Source organism: Macadamia integrifolia, unplaced genomic scaffold (assembly GCF_013358625.1).
Source record: "Macadamia integrifolia cultivar HAES 741 unplaced genomic scaffold, SCU_Mint_v3 scaffold958, whole genome shotgun sequence".
Lineage (NCBI taxonomy): Eukaryota > Viridiplantae > Streptophyta > Magnoliopsida > Proteales > Proteaceae > Macadamia > Macadamia integrifolia.
Genome location: NW_024870601.1, coordinates 136054 through 160150, shown reverse-complemented (window position 1 = coordinate 160150; position 24097 = coordinate 136054). Strand labels below are relative to the sequence as shown.

Genomic DNA, 24097 nt, shown 5'->3' with positions numbered 1-24097 from the left:
CCACCCTTCTTCGTCTTCTTCTCTTCCTTGCGACCTCTTTTCTCTCTCTTCTTCTTTCTTCTTCGTTGTCTTCTTTCTCTTGATTCCTTCTTCTTCATCTTCCTGCGTTAAGTTCTGCCATCATCAAACCAGTAGACCTGAGAGGGATTCGACCAATCTCCCCGAATCTTAACTCTCTTTACCTGAGATTTTGGACAAAGGACATACCCACCTGGGCGATCACAAACTCTCAGATTGCAGTTGCTGAAAACCCCTTTACCATCAGTCTTCATACCTGCAACTGAGACCAACTCCGTTCTACCGCTAGGAAGAATTTCAGGCAGCTTTCTTGGATGAATCGATGCCTATTTCGCTGGGTTGTCACATGGGTTTGGTAAAGGCATGAGTTGCGAGCATGGATCCCAGATCATGGCTGGATTCAGCTGGTCTTGTGGAAGTTCTTCCTTTTCGTTTTCCTGGTTCTACCGCCCCTTATGTTGGTTGTCCAAAGGTTGAAGACCCCAAAAACAGAATCATGGGTTTGTTTAACCTATTTAATAATTTAACCCTTTATTCCCATATTGCCCTCACCTTTTGACTTTAACCCCCATTATCCTTTCTTTCTATTTTGCTCCCTAATTTACCCAACCCAATAATTACTAATTCCCTTCATATCCCATCCTTTATATTAACTTCCATTTACCCTTTTAAAATCCCTTTTATTTACAGTTCTGACATTCTATTCTTGATTTGAGTGGTTTGGTATTTAAGTGGGCCCACAACCATCTTAGTTTGGGTTTTCTGGACCCACCGGCCCCGCATTATTTGGTATCAGAGCAAATTTCCTGTCAACTCGTTTACCATGGTTGTTTTCACCACCCCCTCATCTGAACAGTGGACTCAGTCGCTTCAACAGAGCGAAGAAATCTTAAGAACCCTCCAAGCTATCCAAGTTGTACAGGTAGCACAAGCTGTTACCCTCCAGGACATTAACGCAAGGCTTGATGCCCTAGAGGCACGTATTCGGAAACCCGGTGGACAGCAAGGTCACGTTACTCATGATATCATGATGACACCTCTAGAACTGTGCCGCCATCTAGAGACCATTATATCAAGTTTTGTTGTCAATGTTGAAGATGAACGGGAAGACCTGATGAAGGATATTTCTGAAGAACTGATTGATGGCCCGATCTCCTTTGTGAAGCCCTACCATCCTATTCCGATCAAAGTCATATCATTTGTTGACGATGATCAGAAGATCGTGACCATTGATAGCGAGGTGTGCTGGATCTTTACCCCTTTGGAGCCATTGATCGAGGATGTTGATCGAGTGGTGTTAATTCTCTCCTATAAAACTCGTGGACGAGTTTTTCTAAAGAACAGGGGAGTTGATGCAGCAGCACTCCGATGGATCGACCCAAGCCTGCTCCAGAACCCGGATCAAGACCCAGATCCAATTTGGGTACAAGTTACTAATTTGGATTCTAAGTTTAATAGAATATTTAGGATTTTATTTTATTTGAGAATATTTGTTCCCTATTTGAGTCCTTAGTTGTTTCCTTATTTTGTTAGCTTGGGTGTAGGAGATTTTATTTCTATCGTAGTTTTTATTTTTAATTAGAAGGTTTTTAATTTTATTTTATTATATATTGGACATGTAATTCATGGGAAGGATAGTTGATTATTGAAGAAAAATTAAACTTGAGCATTGCCTGCGTGCCTCTCTCCCCCCTAACCCCTTCTTCTCTTTCTCTCCCCTCCTCTGCGAGAATCCCCTTCCCTCTTCTGCTGTCTTTCTTCTTTCCCTCTTTATTTCTTCTTATCCATCTTCTCTGGAACCCACCCTTCTTCGTCTTCTTCTCTTCCTTGCGACCTCTTTTCTCTCTCTTCTTCTTTCTTCTTCGTTGTCTTCTTTCTCTTGATTCCTTCTTCTTCATCTTCCTGCGTTAAGTTCTGCCATCATCAAACCAGTAGACCTGAGAGGGATTCGACCAATCTCCCCGAATCTTAACTCTCTTTACCTGAGATTTTGGACAAAGGACATACCCACCTGGGCGATCACAAACTCTCAGATTGCAGTTGCTGAAAACCCCTTTACCATCAGTCTTCATACCTGCAACTGAGACCAACTCCGTTCTACCGCTAGGAAGAATTTCAGGCAGCTTTCTTGGATGAATCGATGCCTATTTCGCTGGGTTGTCACATGGGTTTGGTAAAGGCATGAGTTGCGAGCATGGATCCCAGATCATGGCTGGATTCAGCTGGTCTTGTGGAAGTTCTTCCTTTTCGTTTTCCTGGTTCTACCGCCCCTTATGTTGGTTGTCCAACGGTTGAAGACCCCAAAAACAGAATCATGGGTTTGTTTAACCTATTTAATAATTTAACCCTTTATTCCCATATTGCCCTCACCTTTTGACTTTAACCCCCATTATCCTTTCTTTCTATTTTGCTCCCTAATTTACCCAACCCAATAATTACTAATTCCCTTCATATCCCATCCTTTATATTAACTTCCATTTACCCTTTTAAAATCCCTTTTATTTACAGTTCTGACATTCTATTCTTGATTTGAGTGGTTTGGTATTTAAGTGGGCCCACAACCATCTTAGTTTGGGTTTTCTGGACCCACCGGCCCCGCATTAGTTACTCTTTTGTTGTTTGATGTAATTTTCTTCTTCTCTTGTGATTGGCTTTTCCTTGTTGGCTAAGGCCTCTCCCCCCCCTCTTCCCCCCCTTGTATATTCTTTCTCCCCTTTTGGGTATTAATTATTTAAATTATCCCAAAAAAATAAAAAAAAAGTTACGTGTTTGAGTTAGATTAAGAAACTTATTTGCAGATAGAATTAGGTTTTGAGTCTATTAAGTCGGCATAAGAGAGTGATTAGGAGTCCTTTTATGGGTCTTATTAAGAATTTCAAAAGGTTATAAATATCCTAAATGTATACCCCTGCCCATCAGTTAGATATGAACATATGATCTGATAATAGAGATTGATTTTTTCTTTTACGAGGTTTTGAGCTGTTGAGCTCTGGATATGTGGCTGAAAGACTTCTTTCATGGCATTTGCTTCTCTCTTCCATTACGTCTTCTGGTTCTGGTGTCTCCTGTGATCAGATGCATTATTTCCTTACTCTTCTTCTTCATTTCCTTCCGAAATATCGTCATCTTCTATTGTTTTTTTGTTCTTCTTTATATAATCTTTTCCTTTTTCTCTGTTATTCTCCCTCTCTACTCAATTGTTCTTCGTATTGGTTCAATATCCTGGTTATATATGGCTTTTGATTTCCAGACCTAAGGTTCTAGTTACCGTTTGGATCCTGTTCTGCTAGTTTTTAGATCTGATTATTGGCTTCTTCATTAGATCAAATTACCCTATGCATTTGACCAGATTTGCGGCCTAATCTGATTGTTTCATTTTGAGCTATTAACTTTGTCTTATTTTTCATCTTTTATGTCCTGAAATTGATTCTATCGACTTCATCAGTGATCCTGGTCATAGTTCTTGCTTCTAGATTCTTTCTAGAACCTTGAACTGTGTTAAGGAACCAATTCCTTCACATATCTTTGGAAGATGTATTTCCTAAATACTTTCTTCCATTTTTTCCTTTCATAAACAGACTGCAAAAGCCATCACTCTCTGAAGAAAACACATGCATTCCAAAACTGATGGTCAGCCAATAAATCAAAATAAGCCAAAGTTTTATTATCTCCATCTTCTTTGTTAGTATTTTTTTGGGCATTTTTGGATGGGTCTTGCTGGGATCAAATGTGACACTGGAGGGAAAGAGAGCCTGTCAGCCTGTTCCATGGTTGACCACTGGAGATTCTTATGCCCTTGGTAGTGTGCTTGTATACTGAAGCTAATTTTCTGACTGCATCATAAATTTTTGAATTCTAGGTCTCTTAAGCCTTGAGTAGAACAATATAGTTGTAAGTGGTTCCATGAATGTACTCTCTCTGTTTTATGTTTTACTTTTACATGACTCATAACCTGTATGGGCATATCCAATATCTTAAATGGGTGTATGTGCTGGCTCATCATCCCAAGGAATTGGAGGCTGCAAATTGTAGAATATTGAAATATTGAAGTGTGATCGGAAAAAATCAAGCCATCATGTATTGTTTTCAAATAAATACATACATGTTGCATTAGTACGCCAAGTATGTTTACTTGTAAAGATGTTAATCATTATTCCTATTTTAAACTCGACCACATTTTCACTTTTTGAACTTGAATTTTATGACGGTGTAATTGAGTTGGATTATATTTAATCCATAATGCAGGTCAATGATAAAGATCTTTCAAAAGAGTTGTATAAAAAATATAGTGGGGTGAGTAGCTCCTATCATTAATCTCTCTACTTTTTTTTTCGGTCCAGTTCATTTGCATTTATATTTGCTGCAGGATGCTAACAATTGTTTGTTTTCCTAAGGTTCATAGGCGCAAAGTCCGTGCTTGGCAAATGATTTGTGTATTATCACGATTTGTTGACGAGGATATAGTTCATCAGGTTACTTCAGGCTTGCACATAGGCCTATATGTAAGAACTTCGATTGTTCTCTGTGGTTTGCTTTGGGTAGCAATAGCATGATCCTTGGTCTTTCTTGCATATTTTCTTGTGTTGCTTTTAAAATGTGCATATTTCTGACACATAACACATCAAACTTGCATGCTCACGTGTAGAGGTAATAGTGGGTTGAGTCTGGTCGCATGCTACTTGGTGATAGAGACTCCCCTTGATTCGGTCCTGATCAAAATTCAAACCAGATTGTGAATTGCCAACCTAAACCAACTTATTCTGAATCCTGTTTAGAAATGTCCAACTTGTAAACAGCTCAAGTTTGTTCGGAATCTGGTTGGAATGTTGGATCCCAAAGTCTGTTCATTTTCAGTCAAAGTTGCATAATGAACTTGATTTGTTTATAAACCGAATGATCTTGAAATTATGAGAAACTGGCTGAAGGTTCAGGTCAAACTTATAATTTTTTGCTTACTAGAATGGATAAAATAGAGTGCTGAAGGGCTATCTGAAGAAGATATTGATAAAGAATACTCTTTGAATTTCTAATTTTTTTATTGGTCTTGTAGTTGCTTTGACTATCATCTTATTCTTGATTATTTGGATTTTAAATAATCCTTAGACCTTTGCTTTCCTTGTAGAGAAATAATTTACCAGCTGTTCGGCAGTACTTGGAAACATTTGCGATTCAAATTTACTTGAAATTTCCATCATTGGTAAGAAATCTTGTTATGCTTTAGTCAATGGATCTGACACTACCTCTTTCATGGTTATTGTTGAAATATGCTCTTTCTGTAGCTTCCCTGACATTCATCATTTTCATACGCATATAAAGTTGAAGGAAACTGATTTAATTCCTGATTTTAGAGCTTACCAAAAATACATACATTGATAACCTCATAAGTTGAAGTCATTGAGATCTTCCTCTATAGAGGTTGTGTCTATTTTTGTATCGGCAGTCCGGCACTAGGGAATTTATAATAGAGGAAGCAAAGGATCGAAAATTACAAATGGGCCAGATGAGAGGCCAAAATGAATGAGGTACACCAAGCTACACCACACCAAAGCACAACACAAACACGGCTACCTCCTACCAGAGCCTAGAAGCAGACCATAATGGAGCAAACTCCCAACCACCATAGAAGCAAATTTTTTTTCCTTGTGTGTTTTTTCTGTGTGCTCATCAGCTGCGCTTATGTTTCTGATAATTGGTAGATTTATAGATTTGAAAGATTAAAATTTTATATTGGTAAGATATCGGGTGATTCAACTTTTATGTTGCTCCAAGAAAGGCCCTTGGAGACTTTCCATATAATACTTATTGGCTGTGGGTTTGCTTCTTTGGCAAATGCTTTCTTTTTCTTTTCAACAGCCGAAACTTCATCAACAATGTAAAAAACACTGCAGACTAGCTGATTATATTTGGTGAGCAAACAAGGATTGATGCCCAAGATTGTGTTGGGTGGCAACAAAGAAAAACTGTATAGTTATTGATTCTTCTGAAGTTAGAGATGGCAAAATATATGGCTACCCGATTTTTGAATAAACTTAATGAACGGGAAGTTCGAAAAATGTATAATCTCTTGGGTGATGAGATTTGCTAGGGGATTGAAAAGACAACACGAAAACCTAATAGGAAACTTGAATCACAGCGAGAAAATTCTGTTACAAAAGGGCAAAAACTTGGACAGAATAGTTCTCTCTATTCCTTCAACTGATGGGGCAGAAACTAGGATTATATGGAGGTCCTAATGGGGAGGACTAGTGCTTAGAACATCAAAGACAACCAATGGTTGGATCAGGAAAACAAGAAAAGTCAGAAAATAGAAACCTACGTGAAGACAGAATTAGTAAATCAGAGAGAAGGTCATAGCCCACAGCCTACTAATTCAATGTCCAAATTCTGGTCAAAGTTAGTGAGGAGGAAAGGGAAGGTAATATAAAAATTGAAGCCTATCCAGTGGTTAGGAAATAAAAAATGGATGCTTTATTATCTCAATGGACATGGACTCTTGTGGATCTGTCTCTAACAAAGGATCTTGTGCGATGTTGTTGGGTGTACACAATTAAATAATGGTTCAGTTGAACGGCTTAAGGCACAGTTCGTTGCGAAAGGCTATACTCAAAACTTATGTTGTGGATTATTTTGAGACATTTTCACTTTTAGTTCGTCTCAACTCGTCCTTGTTTCTTATATCTTTAGCTGTAAATTTGGACTTCTTGATGTATACAATATAAATTGACACTGCCCGTCCCTAAGAACTCAAGCTTTTAGGTGAAACGATAGTGAACACGGACTTTGGCCAGGGAGGTAAAGTGTTCTACTTCTAGGAAGTGCATTGGAAGAGTTTTTCGGACATATTTTCTCCCTTGGTGCCGCGCGAAGAAAATGTTGTGTGTGCTCCATATGCAAGGACTATGGGATCTTATCTTGCACATGTGGGGGAGTGTTGATGTAAACATTGACATTGCCCGTCCCTAACAGTTTGAGCTTTTAGGTGAAACTATAGTGAACAAGATTAGTGATGGGAGGGAAAAAAGGGAAGAGAGGGGCAAAAATCAGAATAGCAGGGGAGGAAGGGATCACACAATTAGATATTGCACAAATCCAAATAGGGAGGGAGAGAAATCGCATAAAGAAAAGGGGGACGAAGGAGGATCTCACACACACAACCCTAAGACTCTCAAACATTAACTCAATTTATCATTCTTCAAATCTGTCCAATTAGAGTACATTTACTCCTCTATATAAATAGGGCAGACTAGCAGTCATAACCTAACTAGGAGTTAGACTCTAAGTAGGACTAGACAATACCTAACAGGAGGTGGACTCCAAATAGGACTAGGACTAGAACTCCAACATGGAGTAGGTAATTAATTAACCTAAACTACTAGTAACTGCAATAACATAGGAAATAGACTCAAAACAGGACTCTAACTAAACTAATAAAGTAAATCCCGTTTTCCTACTTGTTACCCATATTTTAGGCTCATTAAAGTGGCCTGTTACAAAGAAAACCCATGAGATCAAAGGCCCAACACATACATAACCCAACCCAAGACTTATTTGTAATAAAATAAGCTCATTAACTGACTTATCTACATCAACTAGCCTATCAGATGGATATTAAGATTGTGTTTCCATATGGTGATCTCTATGAGGAGGTGTATGTGGAGAAACCTCTACGGTATGTTGCTCAGGGGGAGAATTGTAACTAAAATAGTCTCCCAGAGACTGGTTCAACAAGTTCAGTACAATTGTTAATTCTCACAATGTTATTCTAGTCACTGTGTCTTTGTTTGAAGACGGGATGGTAAATTTGTTGTTTTAGTTGTGTACGTTGATGACATTATCATATTTGTGGATGATGCATCCGAGATCACTGAGGTAAAATCTTATCGCCATCAACATTTTCAGATGGAAGACTTAGGCACTCTTAGGTATTTTCTCGGTATTGAAGTTCTCCGGAGTAAGAAAGGTGTTAGTCTATCACGGGGATAATATGTGTTAGACATCTTCTTTGAGACAATATGCTTGCTTCCAAACCAATTGATACTCTTATGGATCCACACAAGAAGTTTGGGACTAATGATGGTGAGGAATTTGAGGACAAACATCGGTACAAGAGATTGATTTGTTGGGAAACTCATTTACCTAACTATCACTAGACCTGATATATCCTTTGTTGTTGGTGTTGTGATTGTTGTTAGCCAATTCATTCAATCACCTAAGAAGACTCACTAGGAGGCAATGTGTAGTAGTTTTCTGATATCTAAGGGGGGCTCTAGGAAAAGGTTTCATCTATCGTCCACATCAGCATATTGATTTAATGGGGTTTTCTGATGCTGATTGGGCTTTGAAGGTGATAGGCGGTCTACCAAAAGTTCTTTCACATTTGTTGGTGGAAATCTTGTAGCGTGGAGAAGTAAGAAGCAAACGACTATGGCTAGGGCCCGTGCCGAGGCTGAGTATAGGGCTATGGCTCATACTACAGCTGAATTGATGTGGTTGAAGTCCCTACTTCAAGAGTTGGGTTTTCCGGTTGCCAAACCTATGAAGATGTACTGTTACAATCAAGCTGCTATCTACATTGCAAGCATGGTTTGAAAACTCGTGAAATCTTTGATATTTCGGTATTTTTATTTTACCGAAACGAAACTGCCTACGAAACACAAAGACACAATTTCGGTCATTACATTTCAAAATTTCTCTCATTTCGGTAAAAAAAAAAAATGCACAATTTCGTGAAATTTTGGTCATCCCGGTCATTTCGTTTCGCTCATTTCGCTAATTTCGTCCATTAACCCCCCAAAATGGCCAAGCAAAACACATAAAAAAAGTACATTGTTTCATCAAATTGCAATATTTTGGTGGTTTTGAAACCATTGAAACATCGAAATGAAACGGATTTTTGAACCTTGATTGCAAGTAACCTGGTGTTGCATGAAAGGACTAAGCACATTGAAGTCGATTGTCACTTTGTGCGGAATGTAGTGATGAGGAAGTTGATTGTTACTCCATTTTTCTCTTTTGCTGATCAGCTGGGTGATATGTTTACAGAGCCTCTGTTTTGTCCTCCTTTTCTGAAAAATTGTTCCAAGTTGGGTGTGGGTGATTTGTATGTTCCAGCTTGAGGGGGAATGTTAAAGTTTTGTACACACCGCGGGGTATTTGTGTCTTTATCCCTGCAGTATATCTGGTGGCTAGGAGGTGTATTAGTGATCACGTAAGGGGGGGTCCCTATTGTGATATCTCATATATTTGTTTACTTTCTGTTATGTTTGTTCCTTTTCTAAGTTGTAAGTAGAGTTGTATCTCAAGTCTAATTCCTGTTTAGGTTACAACTCTAGTCTCTTATCTATAAATAAAAAGTCTGCCACAGTAGACATTGCATTCTCCGTCTTATCGTGTTCTGAGAGTTTCTCCTCTCTTTTGGTTCGAGTTGGATAACTGTTGATTACCTGGTTCTCCTTTGTAACACGTGGGGAAGGCTTACTTGGCTACCAATCTAACTAGGATCTTCTAGAATAAAATCCAAAGCTACTATATAGAAATAGAACATAAATAAAATAGAAAGACAATTTGGAGCAACAGAACCCTCCGACCAAGCTGGTCGATGGCTACTTAAAAACTCTCCATGGGGTTAAGTGATAACCAACATATGGGCTATAAATGGGCCTGACTTAAAACTTAAGTTGCTGGCCTATTTGTGGGCCTAAGTGTGGCCTTTTTTTTATTTTTTTTGGATGAATAAATAATTCATTACCAAGAAGGAAAGAGAGAATATACAAGGGAAAAGGGGGAGGGGGGAAGGCTTAAGCCAACAAGGAGAAGCCAACCCAAGGGGAGCAAGACAACAAAACAGCTCAAAACCTTACAAACCATCAAGGACCAGGGGAGGGGGGTGGGAGGAAGGGAGGGGTGGGGGCTTGCAAACAGTCAGGGGGGATGAAAAAGGTCAACCTGAAGGTTCCAAGAGGAAATGATATGGGAATTTCAGGGGGAGCTAGGGACGGGCCAGCTGTGCCGAGAAAGGAGGGCTTGGGCTTTTGAAGCAACATCAAAGGAGATATTTTTCCAAATCTTATCGAGGGATCGAGATTTGACAGTCCATCTCCGAATGTTGCGCTCCATCAAGAGGTGGTTTATAGTAGCACAAAAGGCCAATTTACTAACACTGTCACAAATGGTTGATCCAGAGAAGGAGATAGATTTACCAACAGTGGCCTTTATTGCTCCTTCAATATACCTTTCATTCTCCATCATTGGGTATCCTATATGGTTATATTGAAGTGGGAGGAGAGGATAGAAGGGTTTGGCAGGTAGGCCCTAGAGGATTCTTTTCAGTGGCAGGATATTATATTTTCACGCTAAGAAATTAGAGTGGAGGAAAAGAGAAGACTTTTTGGGTCAGTAAAGTATGTAAGACTATGGCTTGGCCAAGATTATTGACTTTGTCGAAGTTTTAGTTCTTGTCAAGGTTTTGACCATTGACATCTTGCAGCACAAGGTCTGGAACTAAATGAATACATGCTAGTTTTGCTTGTGTAATGAGGAATCAACCATCTCTTTTTATCGTGTAACATTGTAATCAAGGTCTGGACATATTTCTTCACTCTGTTTGGGTTCATGTCAGTTGGCCTGGATTTTCCAATGGTCTAAGAGTCCCTTTGAAGTGAAAAATCCTTTTCTTTGCTATTGCCTTCTGCAGTGGCATGGGGTCTACGGAAGGAGAGAAACCGAAAATTTTGAAGACGATCCCAGAGTTCTACCTAGAAAACTTTCTGACATTGCCAAGTATTTATGATGCTGTCTTGCAAAGAATTTACTGAGTTAGATGGGATTGGGTGAACTTCAAATTGAACATTTCTTTCTCCTTGAGTGATACTTTTTGTTTCTGTTTCTGTTCATAGATTAACCTTCATGCATAGATCATATAATTTGTGTTGGCGGATGTCTTAAATACTCTCCCAATTGTAATTATCCACTTTTTTGTTTAATTTAAAGAGAGCATTATGGTGTTGGTGATCAATATAATATATATATATATATATATAGCTGGAAGTTGGCTAAAAAGGGGGGGTATAGGAATAATTCCGATAGACAGAGCATGCTCTACAATTGGTACATAGGTAGAGAATAGAGAATGATCTAAATACAACTTGAGCTATAGATTCTGCTTTTCACCAACTCTTCTTTTAATGGATATATGGATAATAGCACCATTTAGAACAGGATGTTAAGGTTAGATTTCTAGTTCACATCTATCATGAGCCACCTCGCCCTTTGAGCGCAGCCAATAACTATGTTTAATAACCCTCTGCAACAACTCCATCAAGGGTTGAGTTAAGAAACATTGTGGCCTAAGACAGAGCAATGCTCTCTGCAGTAATAAAGAGCCATGCCCCACAGGGGTTGAATAAGCTAAGGTAATAATAAGCAAAATCTCTAGAAACACCATCTGTGCCACTTTTCTGAATTTCGATTTTACAAAGTTCATTTATAAGAAAAGAAATTCTCTTAAAATCATGCTGTTGAAATCGTGAACTACGGGTGAACCAAGTGCTGGATGGGGAGAATGATTTAGAAAGAGACTGACAATCTTTAGATAAAAAGCTGTGGATATTCCTCTAAAAATATGCATGATGAGGAACCAATTAGCAAGCTTGATGGAGTTCCTGTCAATAATGTCTTGTGAGGATTACCCAAAAAATAATATCCTGTAAGGAGGGGTGAGTAGTCCTTGGACAAGCCTGAAGTTCTTTCCTTCCGGTTGCCTTTTTTATGGCCACAACAGTGGTTATCTACAAGCCTCTTCTCTCAGCGGGAGCAAACTGGCCATCATTAATGGAAATCCAGCATATCTTTTTGAACTACCTTTTTTATGCAGTGTTGCATTGTTTGAATTCCACAAATTGTATGACCCTTTATTCACTCATTCTTTTCTGCTGCTTCTTTCACAGGTTGGGGAACAATTAATTCCTGTTTTCCATGACTATAATATGAGGCCCCAGGTAAGTGTGACTTTCCATGATTTGACCCCCTTTCTTTTTATTGATTGATAGGATGGTAAGTATCCTGTTTCGCTTTGATCTCTTTTGGCCAGCTAACTTTAGAACTTCTAATGCAGGCACTCTCTTCCTATGTTTTCATAGCTGCTAATGTTATCCTCCATGCAAGTGAGGTGCATATCCAGTTGAGACATTTGGACGAGTTGCTTCCACCTATAATCCCATTACTAACCTCTCATCACCATAGTTTACGTGGTTTTACTCAGGTGATTTTTCTTTGAACTTTTGAGTTGAATTCAAGTAGCTGCATATCAATACTGAATACTGTTGTTTTTCTTTAATATAAATTGTTTGCACTATGAATATATATTTTTTAATTATTCCTGTTATTATTATCTTACCATTACTGTTTACTTTTACAGTTACTAGTGCACCAAGTTCTTTGCAAATTGGTACCTACCTTGGATTCAAATGTTTCTGAAGTTGTGCCTCTAGAGAAAAAATGCTTTCAGGACTTGAAATCATATTTGGTGAAAAATCCTGACTGCATGAGGTATATGTCTCAGTTGCAATGAAATTTCATTTGTAATTTATAACCTTTCCAAGGGGCAGCTGATAATTTATGCTGGAAATTGAATTTTGTGGGAAACTCACTTGGTGGATGTTCTATTTTTCTAGCATTCCTTGCGCATTTGCTTCACATGTGAACATATGTTATTGTGCATTTCAAGTTCTCGGAATATGGCATTAAGATCATTTTGAAATCCATCTCCTAGTAATGCCCATTCATTTCTTCTTCAATTTTTTTTTTTTTAAATGAATTCATTACCAAGTGAGAAGAAGAATATACAAGGGAAGGGGGGGGGGCTGGGGGGAGGCAGCACAACAAAATGAAGGAAGAAGAGGGGATGCCTGAGATCAAGCATAGGGAGAACAAAAGCAAGCTTCTTTTCTCCAAGCATTGGAAAGAAGCTTGCCTTTCTAGAGTTGAAGTCTCTTTCTCAAGAGATCAAGCATAGGGGAACAATGGTGGGTAGAGAGCCTGGAAGAAATAAGAGGAAGGCCCAAGTATTTGACTGGCAAAGAACCCAAGGAGAAACTAGTGATTCCATGGAGATGGGCTTAATAAGCATAAGAGACTCCAAAGAGGAAGAGGCTAGATTTGAGGAGGTTGATATGGAGTCCAGAAAGGTTTTCAAAGGAATAGAGAGAGGACAAAATAATAGAGATGGACAGGGGGTCAGCCTTAGAGAAGATCATGATATCATCCACGAAAGCAAGGTGGGAGAGCAAAAGGGATTTGCATTTAGGAATAGGGGAGATGAGGTGCTAGTCAGTGGCAAATTGAATGGGTCTAGATAGAACTTCAAGGGCCAGGGAAAAGAGGACAACCTTGCCTGATACCCCTGGCAAAAGGGAAGTAGCCGGCAGGACTACCATTGACTTAGACAAAGAAGTGGGGGGAGGCAATATAGGAGTGAATCCAGTGAACAAAGGAAGCACAAAAAGACATTTGGACCAGAACTTTGGAAATGAAGTCCTAGCTAATTGAATAAAAAACTGTGGATGTCAATTTTAATAAGAGCAGCAGAAGAATGGGTTTTGCGGTCAAAGCCTTTGACAATCTGGTGGCAAAGAATGATATTGTCCGCAATGCTTCTCCCCAGCAATGAAGTCGGATTGGTTGGGGCTCATGAGAGTCGATAACCTTTTGGATCCGATTGGAAATGATTTTTGCAATGACCTTATAGAGGAGGTTGCAGAGGGATATGGGTCTAAAGTAGGCGGCCCCCTCTTTCTTATAAATGAGGCAGAGGAAATTGTGGTTTACACCACTGATCTGGTTGGGATTGTAGAAAAAGATTTGGAAATTCAGGATGAGCTCAAGGCGAATGATGTCCCAACAGGATGAGAAGAAACCCATACTGAAGCCGTCTGGGGTGGGGACTTTATTGGTAGTTTGGGAGAGAATAGTCGAGAGAATTTCCTCCTCAGAGGGGATGGACTGGAAGCCAAGGAGGAGATGATCCGGGACGAATTTATGAAGAAGGTTTGGAGGGAAAGGAGGGGAAGAAGGTGGGGAAGGAGAATAAGTGACTGCTTCAGATTTGATGTCCTCGGGATTGAGAAGCCCAGACCCTGAAGAGGAGATAATCTTGGGAGTGGAATTAGCATTGGTTCTGGCTTTGAGGGACCGATGAAAATAATCAGTGTTGGAGTCTCCCAGATCAAGCCATTTAACATGGGCTTTCTGACGGAGAAAGTTCTCCTCTTGGGCTAAAAGCAAGGATAATTTAAAAGTGACGGCCTTTTCTTCCTCGGCTAGGCCGAGGTTGAGAAGATCATACTGAATTTTGGATTGGATGGAATGAAGCTTGTCTCGGCTAGAGGAGATACAGGAGGATATATTGCCAAAAGTTGAAGAATTCCAAAACTTGAGAGCCGCTTTGACATTCTTAAGGTTTTTGGCGAAGGCAATGAGAGGGGAGTAGGCTTGGTGCACAGGGATGCACCAAACATAGCAAACAATGGGGAGGAAATCATGAGGGAGAGTCCACATGGCGAAGAACTTGAAGGGCTTGGGGCCAAATGATAAAAAGGGCAGGACATGGATGGAGATAGGGCTGTGGTTAGAAATCCCAAGGAGGTCAAAGCATATATGGGAAGAAGGATAGGATTCCAGCCAAGCCTTGTTGACAAGGGCTCTATCAAGCTTACATGCTACTCTATGAGAACGCGATCTTCTATTGGTGAGTAATAGACGGTGTCTGCTGTTCTCATCATTCCACCGGACCTTGAGTTGTCCTACCGAATATGCCAGGAGAATTTGACACTTGACCATCTGAGGTCGTTCAAGCTAAGATCATTAAAGCAATTGTTAAAAAAATAGACAACTTGGGGATCAATGGGATTACCCCATGTTTCTCATGAGTCATGACTAAAACGGATAATATTGAAATCACCAGCAATCCCCCGGGGGCTGGTGTCGGTGGAAGGGGCAAAGGACTGGAGCATCGACCAGAGAGAGCCTTTTGGAGGCAAGGTTGTGAGCATAAATGGCAGAGTGGAAGCAAATGAGGGAGCCAGAAGGAAAGGAGATGGAGAGATGAATGGCTTGGGAAGAAGATAAGGCAGAGATGTGGAGGGAAGATGGGTTCCAAAGAATTCTACCATTAGGGCTATGGAGAGTTTGAAATGAAGGACCAAGATGGCGCAATTGAGGAAGCAATTCGGGAGGCATTTGCCTCAAGAACTCTAGTTTCAAGGAGGCAACAGAAGTTGGTGCGAGAGGAATGGATACGGGAACGAATTTCAGTTTGTTTGGACGAGGAGTTGAGGCCTCATACATTCTAAATGGTCCAAGGGATCATTTAGAGGAGGGCGGGGAGGCAACGAGGGCTCTTGGGAGCTAGGGGAAGGCTTTAAGAGGAAAGGACCAGACTTAGGAGGGGGTCTTCTGCGGTACTCGATGATATTAAACTAGGTAACTGGAGTGGCAGACAGAGTCTTAGATCTGGAGGACAATCTGACAGCAGGGGCGATAAAATTCTTCAAGATTTTAGTAAGAACTAGAAGGGGCTATAACAAATAGGAGTACGGGAATTGGTAGCTAAGGTGGGGGATCCAGGAATAGTGGACCGATCCACAAAGGAGCTCGGGGAGATAGCAAAGGAGGGCTGTGAGGACAAGGCAGCAAGGGAGGCATCAATGCCTCGGTGCTGAACTGGCGAGAGACCAACAGTGTTGCAATTGATGTTGGAGGGGCCAAGGGGCCCATCAGAGAGAGAATGACAGTAGGGGACGTAGGAAGGGCATGCGTGGACCTGAGAGTTGGAGAAGAGCCTTCCAAGGCGCCAAGGTCGAAGAGAACATTGGTGGAGGGGTCTGACAGGATGTTAGCATTGGGGAGAGCTTCTAAGTGGAGCATGGAACCTTCATCAATAGAGGGCCAGGGGGTCCTACTGGGAGTAGATGGCTAGGGCCAGCAGAAGGGGTGCAAGAGGGGCCTTCTGAGGCCAGGTCAGTGTAATGGGAATCTATGCAAGGGAGCAGGTGGTAGAGGATGCAGGTGCAACCAATAGATCAACGACTGAACTAGTAGTAGCATCAACCGAGGTCAGTGTAATGGGAAGCTATAGGGGTGATCGAAGGAGAATTGGAGGCGAGGGAGCAGGTGGCAGAGGATGCACGTGCAGCCAAAAGATCAACGACTGAACTAGTAGCAGCGTCAACCGAAGGGGAAAGGGCGGTGGAGAAAACAAGTAATAGAGGAGGCCCAAGAAGGGTGTCGAGAGAAGAAGAAGATGAAGGGTTATGGTTGATGGGTGAAGGAGCTGGGTTCGAGTTGAAGGATGGAGACCGTGGTCGGGTCAGGATAAGGATAATATATAGGTGTCGGATTAAAGTGGTTACCAGGGAAAAGTGGATGGTTTGACGGGAATTTAGAAAAGGTGGGGAGGAGCTAAACCGGGATGGTTAGGTTGGGTGGAGCGGTGGGGAGGTCAGACTGAACTGGATGGCTGGGATGAGAATGAGGGGTGGTTTAAAATGGGACGGATTAGGGTTGAGGTGGAAAAGGAGGAGACAGAGGAAAGGTTGTGCGCAGCAGGGAGAGGAAGCAAGGGAGGGAGTAGCAAGCCAGAGGAGGTGGCAGGGGAGATCGAATTGGAGAAGGGGCTTGAGCCAGCCTGGCTAGAGACAGAGGGAAAACAGCCATCAACGTTTCTTGGGTAAATGGGATCTCGGAGAGGGATTCGCAGCAAGGGGCGCTGCCATGAGACTACGATTCCAAAGGCCTCGACCACGTTTGCACCTTTGATAGTCACGGTCAGCAATGGAGGGAGATTTTTCACAATCAGCAATGGCAGGAGACGTAGCACGATCAGCTAAGGAGGGAGATCGGTTTGTAACCAAGGGGACTTCAGGAAGATTGGTCGCTTCAAAAGGAGCAGCCTTGTTCTTCTCACAGAGGGTAGTGGAGTGGCCGAAGCATTTGCATATGGTGCAAAGTGGCGGAATACAGTTATACTTGACCTCTTGAACGAAAGAGTGGCCCTCTCCATCCAGGATTGTAATTGTGGATGGGAGAATCTGATCGGCCTTTACATCAATACAGATCCTAGCAAAGGATAATTTGCCCATAATCTTTGTACGCTTGTCGGAGTAGAGAGGCTTCCCAATATTGGAACCAATGAGGCTTAGACCCTTGGCATGCCAAAAGGGCGGCGGAAGATTGGGGAGAAGAACCCAAAGAGGGATGGAAGTGGGCTCAGATCTGTTGAAGAAGGTAAACTCATCCCATTGTCTCAAGAAGATGGGGTTTCTACCCACATACAAGGGGCCACCGTCGAGGGCAGATGCTTTGTCGGCTTCAATAGAGAAGTTAAAAATAAAAACCCTGCTCTCAAGCATGAAAGTGGAGAGGGACAGAGGGTGCCAGAAGGTCTCCATTGTTTGCTGAGGGAGACCTTAACAATGGAGAAGGGAGGGCGATTACCCAGAAAGGAGCTGATAAGGCAGTTTTTCCATTTCAGAATTTCAGGTTTTCAGGTTCTAGGTGGCCATAGCCCAATAGGTATGGAGTTGAGGGAGGATGGCGGGTGGAAGAAAAGGTCATGGCCGGTAGTGGGAGGCAGAGGGGGAGGAGACCACAACTGAGTTCCAAGGATGGAGGGCAGAAGGTGGAGGAGAGGTGGAGGAAGGGGAGGAATGATTGAGTCAAGAGGGGTGCTGGCGGCAGGAGCCGCCGGGGAGGAGGCAGACATGGGGTCAGGTCATAGGGATCTCAGTAGGGGGTGGATAGGCGTGTTGATTGAATAATGTCTTCATTAGTAAGTTTGTCGTCCATCTATTTTTTCTTCATTAGTACATGCTGCAGTCTATTAAGTTGCACTATTGTAACATGTTGGTCACAGGTTCAAAACTTGGAAACAGCCTTTCCTGTGAAGTAGGAGCTAAGGGTGTGTACATTTGGCCCTCCCAGAACCTATTGTAGCGGGAGCTTTGTGCATTGGGTTGCTCTTTTTTTTTTTTTTTTTTTAAATATTAAATGCTGCAGTCTATTATTTTTCAATCATCTGATACATTGATTGGTTGGCTCTTTAAAAGTCTTTCCGTTGTTGACCAACTAAATCCCTAATAGTTGGTGTTAATGTTATTAAGTGTTATTAGGTGTTACCACTATTCTAAGGGTATCTTTGGTAGTGTGTCACGATTTATGGGTAGTATTGTAATTAGTTGGTTTATGTTGTGTCCTTACTTGTAATTTCACACTCAGTTTTCTATTTATAATACACTATGCGTTTTGGCTAGTTATTTTATTCCTACCTGAGACTCCTTTCCTCTCTCTCTCTCTCTCTCTCTCATATTTTCTCTCTTCTCTCCCTTTGGTTCTCCTTCTTCCTCTCGCTTTCTGTTGGGTATTGGAACTGTTCCCCGTACTATTGATTCCCCCCTGCCTCTTTAGAGTGATTCAGCGATCGTAGTGAGTGTCAGGTACCCCATGAATCAAGGCAAATATGAGAATATGCTTCGGTTCTACATGGTATGGTCGCCCGTGTAAGGGCTATAAAGCAAGTAGTGCTAACTGTGCACTGCGATGTGGGTCTGATACATAGGAGTATAAGTTACACACACACACACACACATATATACATATATATATATATATATAAATTTTCACAGAAGAACAATCATGTGCATCAGTAGTTGTCTAATTTGTGAGTTTTGGATCAGATAAGGTTCAGAGGACGAAGACTCATTATGGTTAATGTCTCATGCTCTCAAGAGGACAAGTGTCTTCTTGACATGTTGCTTAGTTGAGTTTGTGTTAGTTGTCTTTAAGAGTGGAGGTATAAATGTAATTCAAGTGCTATATAAAGGTTTCGATGTGGGCATTCATCTGGTTGTGCAATGGTTCCTTCTCTTTTTCTAGGGTTTGGTGGTCAAGCCTATGATACTGTTCAAGTTATTTCGCTAATAGCTGATCCTATAATCAATATTTTTTGTATGGAGTTCACTCCAATTGGGTACAATTTTTATTGTTCAGATACTTAATTTTCATTACTTACTCTCTTCTGTCTAGTTTAATACCAAGTTCTCTTAATTTGTAAACCCTGACTTCAATGATCAGATTCCTATTTCTGGCCATAACTTTGTTTAGAACTGAAAGTGCCCATCTTCTAGTTTATCCCGAACTGGAGTTCAACTCTCCAGTTTTATATGGTCCCTTTATAGGGCTTCTAGGTTTTCCTGCATTAAGTGGTAAGAAGATGTGTTACATTTCTAACAAAATAAGGAGGAAATTTAAGATATCCACAGGTTAAAGCATAAGGAAGCTCCACCAAGGATGTCATAACTAGTGTCACAACATATGGATCTACTTTGTGATAGAAATTATCTCTGGTGTAGGCCTTTATCAAAGAATGTATCACTCTCCTTGCTTAATTCTGTGGTTTTGTGCATGTTGGTGGGAACTGGGAAGTACGGAAGTCCATCACTATTAGAGAGAACCTGGTCTGCCCACTGAGGTTTACCATATTTATCTCAACATTTGTCAGCAATATGATTAGTTTTACCATGATAATTACACTGACGAATAACAGGAGGAGTGGTAGTTCGACCTCTACCATGACTCCCTGATTTTTGACCTTGATCCTGAGAGGCACCTTCTCTACCACGATCAGATGCAATACTTATTGTTTAGCTTAGATATTTCTTTTTCATCTAGTAAGTTTGATTTATTATTGTTCAGGTTAAGATCATCAATGGAAGGGCTTCTTGAAGTTTTCAATCCAAAGACCTCTTCTACACCTGCTGGAATTTTCACTGCTCGGGCTGAGGTTAAAAATGTTGAGACAGAGCATACTAGTGCTGTGTATATTTAATTGTTGTATTGTTTTTTTTTTTTTAAGTGAATAATTGTCATATTGTTGCTAGCTTTTCTTCTGTTTATTGTCAGTGGCTTTATTAGATCTCTGAATCATTTCCTCTATTATTGAAGGAATCTGAGTTTGAATGTGTACCGCCAACCCTCATGGAGCAAGTGATTGGTTTCTTAAATGTAAGCACATGCAGGTTCATACTTTCTTCAAGTTGCATGGTCCATGTCTCATTGTTTCAGCATTGCAGGATGTTAGAGAAGACCTTAGATGCTCTATGGCAAAGGATGTCGTTTCAATAAAAAATGAGGGTTTAACAAATGGAGGTAATTGTAATAGCATGATATTATCACGTGATGCTGATGAAGAAATACTACATGCCCAAGTTTCAAGAGATTTGGCCTTGGATTTCCAAAAGAAAGTTACTCTCTCTAAACATGAGAAGCAGGATACCGAGGGTACTTACTTCTTGGGCAACACTGAATTCTACAAGCCACTTGTAGGTATGTAACTTGAAAGTTTATATTGGATAATAAGATAATGAATGGTCAACTGGAAATAGTGTGACTGATTAGCTAAAGTGAAAATTACACTGCCACCCCCTGAACTTTGGCTATAAATCAATGCCCTCCGCTGTGTTTTCAAGAATGACACAAACACCCCCTACAGGTTTGAAAAATGACACACACTCCCACACTGTTAGTCTAACCTGTTAAGTGATGATGTAACTGTTAGTTATTTTCGTAAACGGCCAAAATACTCCCATTGAATGTGACTTTACCCATTTACCCTTGACTTGATTGAAACCTAAGAAAGAATCCTCTCTTCTTCTCCTAACTTCTCTTGTCTATCAGGCGACCAGAGACCTTCACAACCAGAGGACATCGGCGACCAGCGACCTTCACAACCTTGGAGAGGAGCTCGAGCAGTCCGACCAGCGGCCTTCACCTACCTCTCTCTCTCTCTCTCTATCTATCTACCGTCCCATCCTTGGAGAATAGCTTGGGCAGTCAGCTTCAATGGCGGTTCGAGAACCCTAAGAGTTTGGAATGCTTTGATCTTCAGCCAAACTCTAGGAGTTTGGAACGTTTGAAACGACACCTAAAAAGCTTCAAAAGAAAGCAATGAAACAATAGTCACATTGAATAATAGTAGTAGAAGCCCTTCCCTAAGAAAAAAAACTCCAAATGAAAGCAAAAGCTTTTTAAAAAGCCACCCATTTGCATCCAATCTAATTCTCATTGCAGAAGGCTGTTCTTAAAAGTTTTAAGCTTAATGCAGTAAAAGAAGAAAAGGCCTAAAAACAGTATACTGGAAATTTGTGAAACCTCAAAAGCAATTGAAGGAATTACCTATTTCAGACCTAAAAGCGTTGTCTTCCTTTACAATGAAGGATTGTAGCAAATCATAGGGGCTTCAAATTGAGCATGGCAGGGATCTAGGGTTTGCAAGATGGAAGAACGGATTAGAAAGAGAGATGAGAGGGAGAGAACCTTTGTCGAGAAGTAAGATTCAAATTGAGCATGGCAGGGATCTAGGGTTTGCAAGATGGAAGATACCGATTAGAAAGAGAGATGAGAGTTTCCTTTGCTGGAGGGTTGGAGTAGGACCTTTGCCAGAGAGTTGTAGTTCGCCAAAGAGTTGGTAGATTCAAGTTCACTAGAGCCCTAATGTTCAGGTTCTTTCCAAAAGAAGCAGAACTCATGATTTGGGGATGTTTTATGTTGAAAATGACTAAAGGGTAAAATAGTCATTTTACTTAGGGCTGTAAGTTGGATGTTTGAGGTGAGGGCAGGGTGCAATAGTCTTCCACATTAATAATTAACAGAAGACTAACGGTGTGGGTGTGTTTATCATTTTTCAAACCTATAGGGGGTGTTTTGAGTCATTCTTGAAAACACAGGGGAGAGCGTTGATTTATGGCCAAAGTTCGAGCAGTGGCACTGTAATTTTCTCTTAGTTAAATAATTACTACTTTTCCAACCTAGTTTGTGATTCATCAATTTATTATTTTTTTTCCTTTGGGGCTTGGTCTAGGGGACAAGGGGTAAGAAGGAGACTGCTGGTTAGTAGTTCAGATAGGTGGAATTTTTTTAGCAAAAGTTTCTAGTACAATCCACCCTAGATTTCTCTGGAGTTTTTTTTCTTTTGTTTTTGGATGAATAAATAAATTCATTGCCAAGGAGGAAGAATATACAAAGGAGAACAGGGGAGGAGCCACAAGGAACAAGACCTCAAGAGAAGAAAAAACAATAAGGAGCCGAAGGCCCAACTAAGGGAAAGGGGACATCAAGGGGGTGGAGATGGTGGAGGAGGGAAGGCTCTAGGAGACAACAGTGAACATGTTCTTTGGGGTATCACGAATTGGATGATGGTGTAGATAGCCAAGTTTGGAGCTAATATTGAAGTAGATGGCTTTCCAAATCTTATCAAAAGAACAATAGTCAGAAGTCCTTTTACCAAGATTGCGCTCCATCCACATATGATTGATCACAACACTAAAGGAAAGCTTCCCAATAGTATCAATGATGTTAGATCCACCGAAAGCCATGTCGATCTAGATCCACTCTCTACACAAAGGAAGGATCCTCCTGTGAGACGGCCAACAAGAGGTACAAACCCTTTTCCAGACAGAGGAAGCGAAGGGGCAAGAGAAGAAAATATAGTCGGCATCTTCAGTGTCATTCTAGCAGAGACAACAAGAGGGGGGAATTATATGTGCTGGTAAATGAGAAAAGACTGCATAGGGAGGCAGTTGGTGATGGCTCGTTATGCTGTGAAGTTGTGGCAGGGGATATGACCTTTAAACCAGATAATATTGCGCCAAGGCATAAGGGGACCTTTGGAATGAATGAAATCCCAAGCAGAGGCAAAGGTGAACAACCCCTGGGAAGAGGGGAGCCAGAGGATATTATTCTCTCTTCCACGGTGACCCGGGGGCTGGGAGGTGGGAGTGGGAGGAGAGCATCCACCAGGGGAGAGAATGGAGGCAACTATGCCCCAAATCTACTTAAGTCAGTGGAGTAGATAGATCTAGAGAGACCAGGGAGAGTAGGATACTAGAGGGGTGCCAAGGATCCATCCATAGGGAGGTGAAAAAGCCATTACCAATAACATAGGAAATCACACCAAGGGCAGTAGGTCTGAAGCTAAGGATTTTGCGTCAGATCCAAAAGGCATCAAAGAAGGGGGAGGTAGTCTAGAGGGGTTCATCTTTTAGGAGGTAGGGGTAAACCCAAGAGACCCAAATACTGTTATGCTTTGAAGCAATTTTCCATATAAGCTTCAAGATGTCGACAAGAATTGACATCATTAATTTGCCTCAAGCCTAACCCTCCTTTAGATTTGGGATTGTAAACCTTTGATCAGTTAAAGGGTGGAGGAATTTCGAGGAGTATACTCCTTTCCAAAGGAAGGAGCAAAGGATGGAGTCAATATCTTTGGATGTGGCAACAGGGAGGATAAAAATGCCAAACCAATAGAGGTATATCTTGTTGGGATTTTAAATGTAATCGCAAGCGTACAGATCAGTGTAGCTATGGGTCGAACTCAGGAAGAGTAGCCACTTTATTTATTTTTTCTTTTAATAATGCGAAAGTGAACCTATTAATGGTTGTGATCTAATTTTAACTACCATCCTAAACATATGTATCTAAAATAACGTCCTAACTATTCGTCATCTAAGAATTTAAAGACGCAAGCCACGCAATTAAAATTAAATAAATAAATAACTGAAAATAAACAACCCACGCAATTAAAAAAAACAATAAAGGAAAAAAAATGCTGAAATAAAAATAAAGTAAAAGAAAGGGGATAAAGCTAGAGAGAGACTCACAAGTAGGTTTCTCTACTTAGACCGAGGGATGCATCATAATATGAGCTTCCCTACTTGACCAGAGAGTCACTCTTACAAGGGTTACTCTACTTGGCTTTAGGGAAAGGGAGACAATTAAAATAAAAACAATAAATTGATGGTTCTATGGCTAGGAGGGGCAAAGCCAACACATACACTAGCCGTGAACCTTGGGGGAAAGGGATAGCAATAATGTAACGACTGAATTAAAATCCTAAATTAAGAAAGAAAAGGTAGTCAGAAGAGGGAATGAGAGGGGGGAGAGAAGACTACTGAAGGAGCCTACTTACTTGAATCAATGCTTGAACTTGAAAAACAATTGCTCCACGGCTCGTGATCTTGTCACCTAGATC

General features: G+C 40.9%; 1 protein-coding gene across 4 annotated transcripts in view; it reads left to right on the top strand.

The window, feature by feature from the left end:
• LOC122070638 overlaps nt 1-24097 on the top strand; it is a 105193-nt gene that overhangs the window by 67019 nt on the left and 14077 nt on the right. For 3 of the 4 annotated variants that reach the window (XM_042634828.1, XM_042634826.1, XM_042634825.1), the window contains 9 exons: nt 4264-4311; nt 4413-4520; nt 5141-5215; nt 11964-12014; nt 12131-12277; nt 12434-12564; nt 19765-19852; nt 20014-20073; nt 20142-20394. In XM_042634828.1, the coding sequence (XP_042490762.1) occupies nt 4264-4311; nt 4413-4520; nt 5141-5215; nt 11964-12014; nt 12131-12277; nt 12434-12564; nt 19765-19852; nt 20014-20073; nt 20142-20394 (961 nt within the window). The remainder of the gene's footprint in view (nt 1-4263; nt 4312-4412; nt 4521-5140; nt 5216-11963; nt 12015-12130; nt 12278-12433; nt 12565-19764; nt 19853-20013; nt 20074-20141; nt 20395-24097) is intronic. The other variant, XM_042634827.1, reaches the window with a different exon arrangement.